General features: G+C 38.1%; 1 protein-coding gene across 6 annotated transcripts in view; it reads right to left on the reverse strand.

Annotated features, from left to right (window-relative positions):
- Positions 1–102: 102 nt before the first annotated feature.
- Positions 103–14145, reverse strand: part of PLS3 (plastin 3) — an 86820-nt gene continuing 72777 nt past the window's right edge. For 5 of the 6 annotated variants that reach the window (XM_006759215.2, XM_015560955.1, XM_006759216.2 and 2 more), the window contains 10 exons: positions 13336–13501; positions 10493–10635; positions 7679–7774; positions 6075–6270; positions 4625–4703; positions 3741–3855; positions 3401–3534; positions 2381–2504; positions 2023–2147; positions 103–274 (listed from right to left, as the gene is read on the reverse strand). In XM_006759215.2, the coding sequence (XP_006759278.1) occupies positions 142–274; positions 2023–2147; positions 2381–2504; positions 3401–3534; positions 3741–3855; positions 4625–4703; positions 6075–6270; positions 7679–7774; positions 10493–10635; positions 13336–13501 (1311 nt within the window). In that variant the 3' untranslated portion in view covers positions 103–141. Of the gene's footprint in view, positions 275–2022; positions 2148–2380; positions 2505–3400; positions 3535–3740; positions 3856–4624; positions 4704–6074; positions 6271–7678; positions 7775–8048; positions 8076–10492; positions 10636–13335; positions 13502–14145 lie in introns of all 6 variants that reach the window. The other variant, XM_015560956.1, reaches the window with a different exon arrangement.

The following is a 14145-nucleotide window of genomic DNA, read 5'->3' on the forward strand; positions in this document are numbered from 1 at the left end:
ATGAGGAGCTTCTTCTTAATCAAAATGAAAAGTCCTTTAAATGACCAACAGTTCCTTAAGCCATGAGCACTTCACCTGGAAATAGCTGACTTGCTAATCATGCACCTGGGAGCGAGACTGTTTTTATTCAAATTGGTTATTTTACACTCTCTTCATCCCCCTGCCCATCAAGCATGCAAACACGGTCATGACCATCTTGGGCTTTACTTCCACAAGGTCTTCAGGAAGAGCATACACCCTGGCTCCAATTCTTCTAGCCATTGACACGGCATACCTATTTTTTGAGGAAACGAAAATTAAGATGAAAATTTTGTCAGTCAAGCACACGATAGGAGACATCTATTTTCTATAATCATTTGGCTTCCACATTGAAAGTTCAAATCGGAACCATTTCACTTTTTGTTGTTTTGTTTTCGAGGTTACTCTTAAGGGACACCAGGTTTTTAAGCTCTGCCATTTGGGACTGATAACATTTATTCACTTATTTTCTCCAATACAAAATTATAGTTAATTTTGGAGCACTGACTTGATATGAAAATGAAACACACACACACACACACACACACACACAGAATCACCCAGATTGGCTGCACAATCAATGCTTTTTTTAAAGGTCATGTGGTTAAATAATTTTTTTTTACACTCTCACGTGATCTTAGAGATATGGGGTGGAAAATTATACCAGATGCAAAATCCAAGTTGCTTTGGTAGATGCAGTGAATACTTTCAAATTTCTACATGGCACACCAGCACCCCAGGGAGGTGGTGTGGTGGAGAGATGGTAGGTGGTGGGGTCAGGCTGGGCTGTATTCTTGTCTGGAACTACCACCTACCAGCTGCCACCTACCAGCTGGTTGAAGCAAGGCTCATGGGAGCCCCACATGCTAGGTCCCTTTCTCCCCTTTATAATTCCCAGCAACTGGAGAAATGTGGTGCTTGGTGGAGCAGACTTTGAAAAGACTTATTTTCTCCAATACAAAATTATAGTTAATTTTGGAGCACTGACTTGATATGAAAATGAAACACACACACACACACACACACACACACAGAATCACCCAGATTGGCTGCACAATCAATGCTTTTTTTAAAGGTCATGTGGTTAAATAATTTTTTTTTACACTCTCACGTGATCTTAGAGATATGGGGTGGAAAATTATACCAGATGCAAAATCCAAGTTGCTTTGGTAGATGCAGTGAATACTTTCAAATTTCTACATGGCACATGGCCAGAGTGACTAGAGCAAAGAACAGAAAGGACAGACAAAGGAAGGAAGGAAAGAACTGACATGACCAGCTAGAGAAATCTGCAGAGGAGCACACCACAATTAATACACGTGGCATTTCTAGGTGTTTATTAACAGGAATTTTTTTTTTTTGCAGTAATGCTCCTTAGCTATCCTATGAAGCCCTGCTCTGGGGTGATTTTCAATGTACTAATAAAGCTCTCATGGGTTGCCCATAAATCCAGGTCACAGTCAAGGTCATTAGTGAAAAAGGGAAGAGATGGGTAGAAAAGATCTCAATGCTGTTGAAATGCAAGAAACTTCCAAAGCATATTTTCAGCTGAGGGTTAAGCATCCTGCCCATTTAGGGACCAAGATAATGAGCTCAACATACACAGCCAGAGTGATCTATGCACAGTAAAAAGGGTATCAGAGGATAATGTGTTTTTAAAAAGTGAGACAGAAGAATACTTTAATCTAAGGCAGGTTATCCGTAGCTCATTTTTCCCTTGTAAATTTGTAGCCGAGTTGCATTATAGCACACACTACATTATTGCTCTAATTCCCTGAAGCAACAACTGATTGAGCACCTGCTAGGTCAGGCACAATGCTAGGCTCTTATGTATTTTGTTCATTTCAAAATCTCCAAGTTAATTATTATTGTTCCCATTTTACTGATGAGGACTCTCAGGCTCAAAGAGGTTTCCCCTAGGTGACACAATTCTTAAGTGGTAGAATTTGACTGAGAATGAAGATCTGCCTGGCTCTTGCAGGATATCAGGCGGCCATCCCTTACTTGGCATTATTGTGCTTGTCATCTTCTGTTAGATTGCCACTCTTAACAAGGTCATAGTTTATGCAGCCTGGCTGGATGGCGTCAATTAAATCCACAACGGCCAAACTGGAGCTGATCGTCTTGTCCTAGTGCAAAAGGAGAACAAATCTGAGAATTTTAATACGTACAAATTTCAATATGTAAAACATGAGATTACTGACATAAAGTTCCCAAAACAAAAGGCCAGAGAATTCAAAGAGAACCTTGCCATTAGTCCAATGATAATTCTCACTCACAATGAACCAAAGGTTGTCCTTCCAAAATTACAGAGACCTTCTAGCAAACATAATGTTTAATAGTCACACATGGAAATCCTTACCTTAAAACTCTGAATGGAAGTTGATTTGCCAGCTTCCCTCAATGTTTTGTTGACCCAGCTTACAATGATGTCGTCATTAGCTTTCTGACCATCTCCAAGATCTTCCAGGACATTGAGGGTATATCTAAAAGAAGAAGCCAGAGAAAAGGTCCCAATCTACTTTATGAGTAAAAATGTAAACTTTAGGAAGATGCTTCAGCTTCCATTTCTTTTATTCCTTAGGTTTGAGAAACTAAAGGTTTCAAGTAGAAGTGGGTTGCTAGTGATTTACCCTTTGCAGTAGTGGAGGTGACAGTGGGGTTTAAGATTTTCAGTGTTTTAATGAGCAAGCTCAACCGTCTACAGCAGGCACATTTGGTATTAGTCCGACTGTGGTAAAATCTTAACATAAGCACTGCTTTGGTTGGCACCCAGTCATAGCAAATGTTTTTCAGCATTATAGTTAAGAGATCTTATTTATTTATTTATTTATTTTATTTTATTTTTAAATACATTTTATTGATTTTTTACAGAGAGAAAGGGAGAGGGAAAGTGAGTTAGAAACATCGATGAGAGAGAAACATCGATCAGCTGCCTCCTGCACATCTCCTACTGGGGATGCACCCGCAACCAAGGTACATGCCCTTGACCGCAATCGAACCTGGGACCCTTGAGTACGCAGGCCGACGCTCTATCCGCTGAGCCAAACCGGTTAGGGCTAGAGATTTTTTTTAAATGGATACATGGGATGTTCATAATTTCTTCTGGTTATTTCTATATTCATTGACTTTAGGCGAGGCTCAAGTGTATGTGTCGGGTTTCTTATGAGAAAAGGAAATGTTCACAGTTCTGTTGCCCAACTCTCAAGGAGGCATCATCTCCCACGGAACATCAAACATATACTCATTACTTAAGCTCATTGCAGAGTCTAAATACAAACATTTCAAAGGTGTAGTCATTGATGGGTTTGCTTAAAAATAACAACTCGTTTACAGACCTGTATCAGAGTGAAGCTTAAACAGCCTTAATTGTGTATCATACCTTCTCATCAGCTGCCAGACCAAAGCTAAAGTCAAGGTTTGGTTCCCATCATTCAGGTCTTGCCCTCCAATGCCAACCAGGGAGAATTTGGCAGGGTGCTTCCCTAATTCAACAGCATAGTTGCAGTTTTCTAGCTGCAAACACACAAAAGTAAATGGTTAAAGATTTTCATTTGTTTAGTCTGTACACGTGTGTGATGCCAGACACTTAGCACACAACAGCAAATAAGACACAGTTCCTGTCCACAAGAAGCTCTGAGTTAAGAGATTTCCAAACAAAAGAAACAAATTTAGAAGAAAAATAGTTGGTAACAAAGATATGTGGCAATTTAAATTTCTACCTTTTTCATGTTGGCTCCAAGTTTTGGGTATGGAGGTTTATTAACCTTACTCCAGTCAACAGGAACTTTAATTCGCTCATACAACTGTAAGATTACCAGGGCATCTTGCAGGTCACTAATAATTTAAAAATGATTTAATTAGTATTTTCAAACACTTGGCTTTTGTTCCTTAAAACCAATAACATGACACTGTCAAACAAGACATATAAAACCAGAGGTAATACCCAAGACATATATTCTATCAATCTATGCCGAAAATAGAGCTAAGACCATCTGATTCACTTAAAAGTATTTGTTGAGAGCTTACTGTTTGCAAGGCACTGCTCTAGAAGCTGGGCATATAGGAGAAAAATCCCTGGCTTTACATTAGAGTCAGGGAGAGAGAGAGAGAGAGAGAGAGAGAGAGAGAGAGAGAGAGAATGAGAATAAACAAGTACATGGATAAATAGATATGATTTGGGGTGCATGCAAGTCTTATGAAGAAAAACAGAGCTAGGGTTAGAGTTTAGAGAGTGGCCGGTGGTGGGCAACACCTGAATCTGTTGATCTGAACCAGTGGTGTGAATATAGTAAGGAACTGAGGCATTAGATGTAGAAAAGAACATTCTAGGCTGAGAGAACAGTGAGCACAAAGGCCCCCAGGCATCATGGATGGTCTACTTAAAGTGTTCCTTGATGATCTTTGTCTCAAATTAGGGTATCTTCTCCCCAGAAAGACATTAATGCATTCTATCACTTACAGTTGATGATATCACAACTCAACATTTTCCAATATAAATAACCACTATAAATTAATATTTAGAAAATTTTTAGAGCAGTAATTATTTGTGTAGCACCCATTCATGATGTTCATTACTATTTATAATGGCAGTAAGAAGGCTTACGCGTAGAGATGGTTTACATGGGGATTAACACCAAGAGAGTTCATCCAGTTACGGAAGGTTCTTTCTTCACGAGTTTCTCCTATTAAGAATATTAACAAATTTTATATTCATTAAACTTCTTGTATATGTGCATATAATGTCAACCAATACATAAGACTATTTCCTCTCCAGATCTAAAGGTTTTCTCCTTATGAATTTCTAAGCATTCTAAGTACATCCTCTAGACACATGCTTATTTTTAAAATTTGTTCATTTACTTTAAAATGAAAGAATAGGACCTTATTATAACCAGTTAAGCAATTTAGACATTTAGGAACTTTTTACAAACTCCCACTCTCCTTTAATTCTTCTCCAATGTCGCTCAAGTCACCATACTTCAAAATAACTGATGTTATCAAGTGTAGTTTGTGTCTTAAAAAGTTGCTCTGGTCATATGAATTGATATTCATATTAATTTACACCTTTCCTCTACCCATTTTTATTTTTTAACTTTTAAAAAACTTTAATGAATTTATTGGGGTGATATTGGTTAATACAAATATAGGTTTCAGGTACACAATTCTATAATACATCACTGGTATATTGTATTGTATGTTCACTAAACTACACGAGTGCTTCTTTTTATACACCTATATTAAAACAACAAATTACTTGAAATGTCAAAAGCATAAAATTTAAATATTTTATAGTAATGCCAATGGAAATCCAACAACTGCTATTTACATTTGTTATTTTTTCAATACTATACTTTTTATATATATGAATGACCTGGAAAAGGTAAACTGCCTTCCCCAAAGTTAAACAAATAATTACTACACATTATTACTATTTTTTGAGTAGGTATGTGTGAAAGAAATGGGGGGCTAGTTCCAGTTAGTCTGACTGTGGAAGAATGAAACAAAAGTATTGTAAATTTATAGATCAAATTTTATGCAGATGCACATTTGTCTTGTGAGACATTAAAAATGTGATCTAATTTTAAAATATTAAAATAAAACATTGGTTTACTAAAGGGACTTAAGTTAAACTACTTTAATTTTTAAAGTTCTCTCATATCACTCAGCCGGTGTGGCTCAGTGGTTGAATGTCGACCCATGAACCAAGAGGTTTGATTCCAGTCAGGCCACATGCCTGGGTTGCGGGATCAATCCCCAGTGGGGGGGCGTGCAGGAGGCATCCGATCAATGATTCTCTCTTATCATTGATGTTTCTATCTCTCTATCATTCTCCCTTCCTCTCTCTCTCTCTAAAAAAATAAATAAAAACATAAAAAATAAAAGTTCCCTTGTATCATCTCTTTCTGTCAGCTGCCATTTTTTTACTCAGTCTTTGAGTCTACTTCTAGCAGATGTTTGCTAAATGAAAGTGGATAAGGAAACTTAAGTGAAGATTATGAAATCATCGTGGTCTATATATTTCTGCTCTGTAGTACCCGTCATTAGAATTTTACCTTCTAATAGAGTCCAGTCAATATCCTGGTTCTCTGGCTTAGTTAGTGCTGGATACTTATTAAACAGGTTAGCCACAAAGGCCAAGTTCAGTTTGGGGTTTCCACTGACAACATCAGCAGGGGTAACAAACTGTCTGCAACCTAATTTGTCTGCTTGTTGAAGCATACTCTCAGCTCTCTTCAAATCATCTGTTTCCTGTTTAAGTAAAAGAAGACATTTTAAGAGGCCATACTCAAAATACAAAAATGTTTCCTTATAATGATAGGCTGTATATAAAATTCTACTTTCTCTTACCCAACATATGGTACTTATTATAAAATTGTTTTGAATGAAAAAAAAAAAAAATTGGCCCTGCTGGATTTGCAGTAACTTGAAAATACCCTAGATGGCACCAGATCATAGATCGAAGGACGGAATACATTAAACTCAACTGAAATAACATCTCCTGCTAAACTCCATCAAGAAAAAGCTAAAACTTTTCAGAAAAGTAGGTCCTAGAGAAGGTGTAAGGCTAAGAGATGAAGGACCCTGCAAAAAGGGGAAAAGCAAAGGCTATGAGATAAATAAAATGAGCGTTTGGGGGTACAGATTAGTGGGAAATAACACTGGGTAGGAGAGATGGGGTGGCCTTAAAATGCTATGCAGGACGTTTCAGACTGAACTCTAGAGTCAATGGGAATCCTAGAAGGATTCTGAGGAGGAAAGAGACAAAGAAAGGAGTGTTTTAGGAAGATCACTCAGGGAGGATTGGCTGAAGAGCTTTATCAGAATCAGAATCAGTTAGTATACTGGTGCCATTTACCCAGGCATCTGGCTTCCTCAGTGCACAGGATGGTGCCTCATTTGTAGCAAGAGTGACCTGAACCGGAGTTTCATATTTAACATACAGACAGAAATATAAGCAAACAAGTCAGTTATAAATTCATTTCTAATAAGGGCAGTGTAAATGGGTTAGCCAGTGCAATCCACTCAATCCTATTGCACAATAGGCTAGAAATGTGGATTTTTAAGATTAGTACGTGCATTCCATATCTAATGGGTATAAAGAATGACAGGACCCTAGAAACTTGACATTAAACAGGCTGGTCCAGCGCCTTACTTTGTGGACGAACAAAGTGAGATCCAATTTTGGGAAGGAAATAGTCCCTGATCATTGAACAAATTAATGGTGTAACCAGGGAACATGGTTCATGTCAGTAATTCCCCAATTGTATTTCATGGATCAGGAGTTTGTAAACATATTCATATTATTCTCAACACAGGATAACAGATGCATATATAAATATGTAGTCATTACATCTGTGGTTATAATCCAAACATTTGGGAAAGGTCGGTCTCTAGTACTTATTTCCCCATGCTTGCTTTGAATATTTATGCCATTCATTATAAACCATTACCGCCATAATTATGGAACTCACTACTGAACTCTCAAAATAAAGTCTTTCTGCCTCTGAATGATAAGTATAGCAATTAAAATTAACTTTAAAGTAATACTTAAAACTGTCAATACCCCTACATATATAATTATAAACACTCTTGTATTTATAAGAAATTGACAATAATTTTGTAAGATGTAAAGTTGAAAAGAAGCACCTATACTTACATTGAAACCTGACATGTTAATATCTATCCGTGGTTCACCTTCCTTTTGTCCTTTTGGTGCAATTTGATTGAGAAGATGGAAATAGGCTTTGGAATCCTACGGATGAATTGAAAATGTCAGTGAGATCACATTCACAAAGAATGAATGCATCCTATTGTCCCATGTTTGGAAGGATATCTGCACTGAAGTTTTAAAGAATATATGGCACAAACATCTGTCTTCTAATTTAACAGACCTTGTCCCCCCAAAAGTTCATCTATCTGGTCTTATGTCTGCCTTGAAAATAGATGAACTGGATTTTGTCACAATTTTACAATTTCTTGAAGTAATCAACACAATAATGCTAGTAAACACAAAACTAGTTCTGTACCTTCACTGAATTACTGAAGTCAATAAGCTTGGTAGATAAAATAAGCAAGAAAAGTCAGTGGGAGAGTAGAAATCCAGGAAGCATAAAAAAAAAAAATAAACATTATATCATTACAAAGCACAATACATACCGTACCCTATGAAAAAGAGACTAGCTGTGTTAAAGATGCATTTAATTGTAAATTTAAATGAAATTTTAACAAAATGAGCAACACTTCACGTGGCGAAATAACATTTAACCCTTTATGATCTGAATATACTTAACCCCAAAAAGCCTCTCTTTCTGTATTGAGCTCCTGAACTCTTTCGGCACTTGAACATTTTCCCTTGAAATCCCAGTTCCTAAAACAAAGTGGCATTGCTCATATTGGGGGGATGGGCCCAGTGAATTCAGGCTGTGTGGACATTCTATAGAACACAGCTCGAAAACCATTAGGTTAGCACAAATACCTAATAGGGGTCTTCAAAACACATCAAAGTAAAATTCTGCCTCTCTGGAATACCAGAGGACAGGAACTGGAGTCAAGAAGCCTTAATCGCCCTAGCCGGTTTGGCTCAGTGGATAGAGCGTTGGCCTGCGGACTGAAGGGTCCCAGGTTCGATTCCAGCCAAGGGCACATGCCCAGGTTGTGGGCTCGGTCCCCAGTGTGGGGCGTGCAGGAGGCAGCCAATCAATGATTCTCTCTCATCATTGATGTTTCTATCTCTCTCCCCCTCTCCCTTCCTCTCTGAAATCAATTTAAAGAAGAAGAAGAAGAAGCCTTAATCCTGCTGTATCTGAAGACCACCTTCCCAGGTATGATAGTTTGCTATTACTGGGCCTTAACAGTCCAGACAGGCTCTGAAGGAATGTTTCTCACAGTAAGCTCTGCAGATTATGAGCATCGTGATCCCCTGGGATGTTGTTCAAAATACTGATTACTGGATTCAACCCCATTCCTACCAAATATGATGACTCTCTGGGAGCTGCCCAGAAAGCTGCATGGTAAACAAGCTGCCCAAGAGAGTTTGATAGCCAGTACCCTAAATTATTCTAAGCATGGGGAAAATCAGGGGAGTGAAAGTCATTTCAAAGCAATTCATGAAATGCAAACCCAGGTCCTATCATTAGCGGACACAGGATTTTCCTCCTTCTAATAGTGCATGGCAGTGTGTTAGTGCTTTCATTTACAATTACCCACAAAAGGCGCAGAGAGAATAGATAACTTAATCTTATGCATTTGAGGGGAGCAGGTTAAGAACAGACCCACCAGAGTCTGTATTGACTATACTGAAAAGTGCTTTGCAGGTGAAAAATTGAACTTGAATACAGACATATTGGAAATTCCTTTTCACATTACTGGACAACTCTTTGCTTTTAACAAATATTTTCAAAACAGGCTTCATTTAAAAATGATATTTCCTTTTGTGCATTTAAGATAAGTCTTAGAGCATAAAATGTACCTATGAAGGGTTTTCAGGAACACATCTGATGCATAAGTATAATATACTGGGCCACACATGTTGTGTAAATGAAAAGGGATGGGGCGAACTGCTCTGATAATTTGGGGGCGAGGCACAATTTTCACTGATGAAATTAGTAGTGCAAATAGCCCGCTACTTCCTCTCACCGCTGAACAAATTGCTATGATCACAGCCTACTGTTTTCATAGCCCTGTTGGTCAGTGACATCTGGTAAAGATCCTCACGTTTGTTCCCTGTGTCCCAACATCTGGACTTGGGAGATAGTCCAGTCAGTTAATGAGAACTTCATGATATTTGCTATGACAATTTTGGTTCTCTCTCCTTGAGTAGCCAAGGGCACCGTGTTGTAAAAGAATGCTACCGATGTCTTCCTTCACTTGCTAGTTTTCCCTACTGTTCATGGGGAGCAGTGAGCTCTAGAATTTGATTCAACGCAAGGAATCTTTGCGGGCCTTTTATATGCCAGGTGCTGTGTCAGAGGTGGACTCAGTAGGAGGGCACTGGGGCAGGGGCTGAAGTAGGAGCCAGACATATATAAGAGCTCATCAGTACTCTCAAGAACTCAATGTCTAAAGGTAGGAGCACATGACAGGAGAGGAGGCATATAAGAAAGGGGAAAGGGAATCTTGAGGTCCTCTCTCTCTTCTGTGTCTTTGCTAACAGGTACACTGAGGCCTGGGAAAGGCAGTTAGGAATAGAACAGTTATGGCCCATCCTTTTATACTCCATGTGCAACAGTAAGCAGAATATAAAATGCTAGGACTATAATACTTTTCCTTTTTTCCACAAAATGGAAGCTAGACTTGGTGCCCATGCTCCTTATTTAGCTCCACCTCTCTACTGAAATCTACCATTGGGGTCAAGAGGCAACAAGGCTCGGTGAGAAACTGGTAGGATTTTCCCTCTGTTAAGCTGGGATGAAATCTCTCAAGTCCCTATAGCCCCCCAAAGTGTTATGGTTCTTTGCACAGTTACAGTTACCTTGATGTCAGCACTAAAGTTGTTGATTTTCTGCCAGCCTGAGTTTTCCAAATGAAAGTTTGCCCATCTAAGCAGAAGCTCTTCTGGAGACAATTTCATAAGCTCCTCTAAAGTTTCACCATCTCGAAGTAAAGCAGCCAAGGCTACAAGAAAAACAATACAAAGCCATGACCCATATATTATGACGATGATGGTAATTATAAGTTCATTCAGTCTTTTGACACTTAAATAATACAGATGCAAAAACCAGCATGACCTACTTCCTGGTTTCCAGGTACTCAGAGTCTAATAAAAGAGAAATATATAAGTAGATAATTATGAGACAGATAAAGACTTTGTCTTATGAGAATACACACAAATAGACAGTATTAGTTTTTTCCTTTTTTATTATTCTTCGTATTCAAAATACGAAGTAAATTAAAGCTTTTTTTAAAAAATATATTTTATTGATTTTTAACAGAGAGGAAGGGAGAGAGATAGAGAGTTAGAAACATCGATGAGAGAGAAACATCGATCAGCTGCCTCCTGCACATCCCCCAATGGGGAAGTGCCCGCAACCCAGGTACATGCCCTTGACCGGAATCGAACCTGGGACCTTTTAGTCCGCAGGCTGACGCTCTATCCACTGAGCCAAACCGGTTTCGGCTAAATTAAAGCTTTTAAGATGAGCATTTTCACTTTATATCACATATTAACATAAACTGTCCTTGTTTAATAATATTAAAATTACAGATTTGGGGGATGATGTTTAAAATAGTGGAGCCTTTCACCTAACTTTTTATTTAAAGGAACATACAAACATTATGGTATTTACATTTAAGTATAATTAATTAACTCTTGAAGAGTTAAACCTATTTTTAATGGAATGCAATTCAACTTTCCATTTTCCATAGCACCTAACATGTAAAGGCTGCTCAATAGTTTTTGTTGTTAAATTGATGTCAGCACTAAAGTTGTTGATTTTCTGCCAGCCTGAGTTTTGAGCTTCTTCCATCAAGTGTGGAAGAAGCAGAGGGGTTTGTGTGTGTGTGTGTGTGTGTGTGTGTGTGTGTAAATATTTCTACAGAAAATAAGTAGAGCTGGATGTTTGCACAGAGCAGTGATTTTCAACCTTTTTCATCTCCTGGCACACATAAACTAATTACTAAAATTCAGCAGCACACCAAAAAATATATTTTTTGCTGATATGACCAAAAATAAGGTATAATTTTGATCCATTCACACCTGATGGCTATTGTTACGTTGGCCGTTGTCATTTTATTTGACAATCTAAGGGAAAAGAGGCCAGTGCCCCTGACTAAATAGTTTTAAAAATTCTTGCCCTAAACGGTTTGGCTCAGTGGATAGAGCGTCAGCCTATGGACTCAAGGGTCCCAGGTTCGATTCTGGTCAAGGACATGTACCTTGGTTGCGGGCACATCCCCAGTAGGGAGTGTGCAGGAGGCAGCTGATCGACGTTTCTCTCTCATCGATGTTTCTGACTCTATCCCTCTCCCTTCCTCTCTGTAAAAAATCAATAAAACATATTTTAAAAAAATTATTGTGGCACACCCATGTGCCTCTCGCAGCACACTGGTAGAAAACTGTTGGCATAGAGAACTGTCTAAATTCAAGCATTGTTTTATGAAGAAGTTGTGTAATCCTTATGCAATAATTAATTCCCATTAAATAAAAGAGATTTATATTGAACAAGACTGAAAGTGCCTGATTTCCGAAATGGTCTAAGCCAGACCTATAAGGCAAATTTCATTTTTCATGGGCTTTGCTTCATGCCATGCCATTTTGGCACTGAGACATTTAAGCAAGGAGAGAGGCTGCATGATCATTTGTACAGAACCCCTCCTGCTGCTCCCCATCTCTGCAAAGTCAAAGGCTAGAAAGGATCAAACAGCCTGACATCTATGCACCTAAGACCTTGTCAAAGATAAATCGCTTGATTTATTACATGAGCCAATATAATTTTATTTTGTTGTCTCCTTTTCCTTTTTCAATGGACCTTGACTCCTTTAACTAGACAAACACCATTGTGAAGATGGCCAGCAATGACAGAAACTGTATTTGTTCAAATATAGGTACATGTGAGTGGACTGAAAGTACAATAAATTCTTAAAGTGCAAGTCTTATAATGGATAAAAATGTGCAAAATAAGATTCTTGATAGACATTATGAGACCTTGAAATACTGAGAACCCCAAATATATATTCTTCCCCAAAAGTAACTGAGGGTTGAAATGGTGATTTCTGGAATAAAATACGAATATTTGCAGTGGTGCTTACTATTTTAAACTTTATAGGGAGAGAATAATGTAGTACTTCCTTAGACTCCATCACAATCGTATTGCACACACTTATATATTCTACAACTGCGTGATGTGATTTAAAAAAATCTATGCTGTAAGAAGGACAATGTTTCTGCTGGTTTGGGAAATAGGAGACCATCAAGGGCGGGTCAGAATATTTTTAAGAGGTCTAAGCCTATGATACAATATAAAAAGAATAAAAAATAATAGGAGATGGTGCACAGTGGTAGAGCTGAGGGTGATGAAGGGGTGGGGTTTGTGCGGACAAAGCAGAAAATAGATACCAAGTTTGGGGATCTTGGGAAAGTTCCTTAAATTCTGTGCTTTGTGTCTTTATTGCAAAATGAATTCTAAAGTGCCAGGCAAATGTTAATTACTACTAAAGAAGGAAGTTATAAGTAGGCTATTTTCCTGAATTACTTTATAGCATTACCTTGTTAATCCTATCATCTAATCACCTCAAGACAGACAGTATGACAGTCTGCATGGCTAGAAAAAAAATAACCAATAAACAAGTTTCAAAATAATGATTCTGTTCCATTACCTTCATTCCTGCCTAATCCAATGTCAGCGAACAAACCGATCTTAATGATTTGCCAAAGCAGTCCCAACACTAGATGAGGTTTCCCAGCCCGCAAATCCTCTGCACCAATGTTCACAACGTGACACCCAATGGCAGAAGCGGAGTTCAGTGCCAAGTTCAAGTTTTCCTGCAAGAAAGCCAATTTACACACTTGATTCTTGACCTTTACATTTTTTAAGAGTCTATTTCTCCCTTCACTGAAAACAATACTCAACCAGGAAATTAAAAGCCTGTATTAGTTTCAGCCACACATGATCCACAGGAAACAAATTCCAGACAGTAGTATTAAAAGCATAGCTAAAACAAATTTCAGCTTTATTGCTATTGTCTTTTCCAGAATTCCATGGGAAGTTAACTTGGTATTTTTATTTGATCCCTTTGGAAATACTAAAGGAAAAGGCTAAGTTACTAAAGTAAGTATATCCATGTAGGTTAAGTGTTGTATTTCTAAAAATGTCTAATGAGAGGTCTATTACATATAGCTGAAAGAGTTCTAGAAGTTCTCAATACCCACATCTGAAGAGGTGTTCTTGCCTGAGGAAATTTTGCTATCTGTCTACTACCTACTTAATGGAAGAGAAAAATGCTCCATTCCTTAAATATGCCAATTAAGAGCTTAAATACAGGGTGTGGCAAAAGTAGCTTTACAGTTGTGAATACCTAAATAGAGTTTATTCTTGTATTATTATTTAATAACTAGAGGCCTGGTGCATGAAATTCATGCACTGGGAGGGGTTCCCTCAACCCGGCCTGCACCGTCTCGCAATCCGG

Source organism: Myotis davidii, unplaced genomic scaffold, assembly GCF_000327345.1.
Source record: "Myotis davidii unplaced genomic scaffold, ASM32734v1 scaffold1596, whole genome shotgun sequence".
Taxonomy (NCBI): domain Eukaryota; kingdom Metazoa; phylum Chordata; class Mammalia; order Chiroptera; family Vespertilionidae; genus Myotis; species Myotis davidii.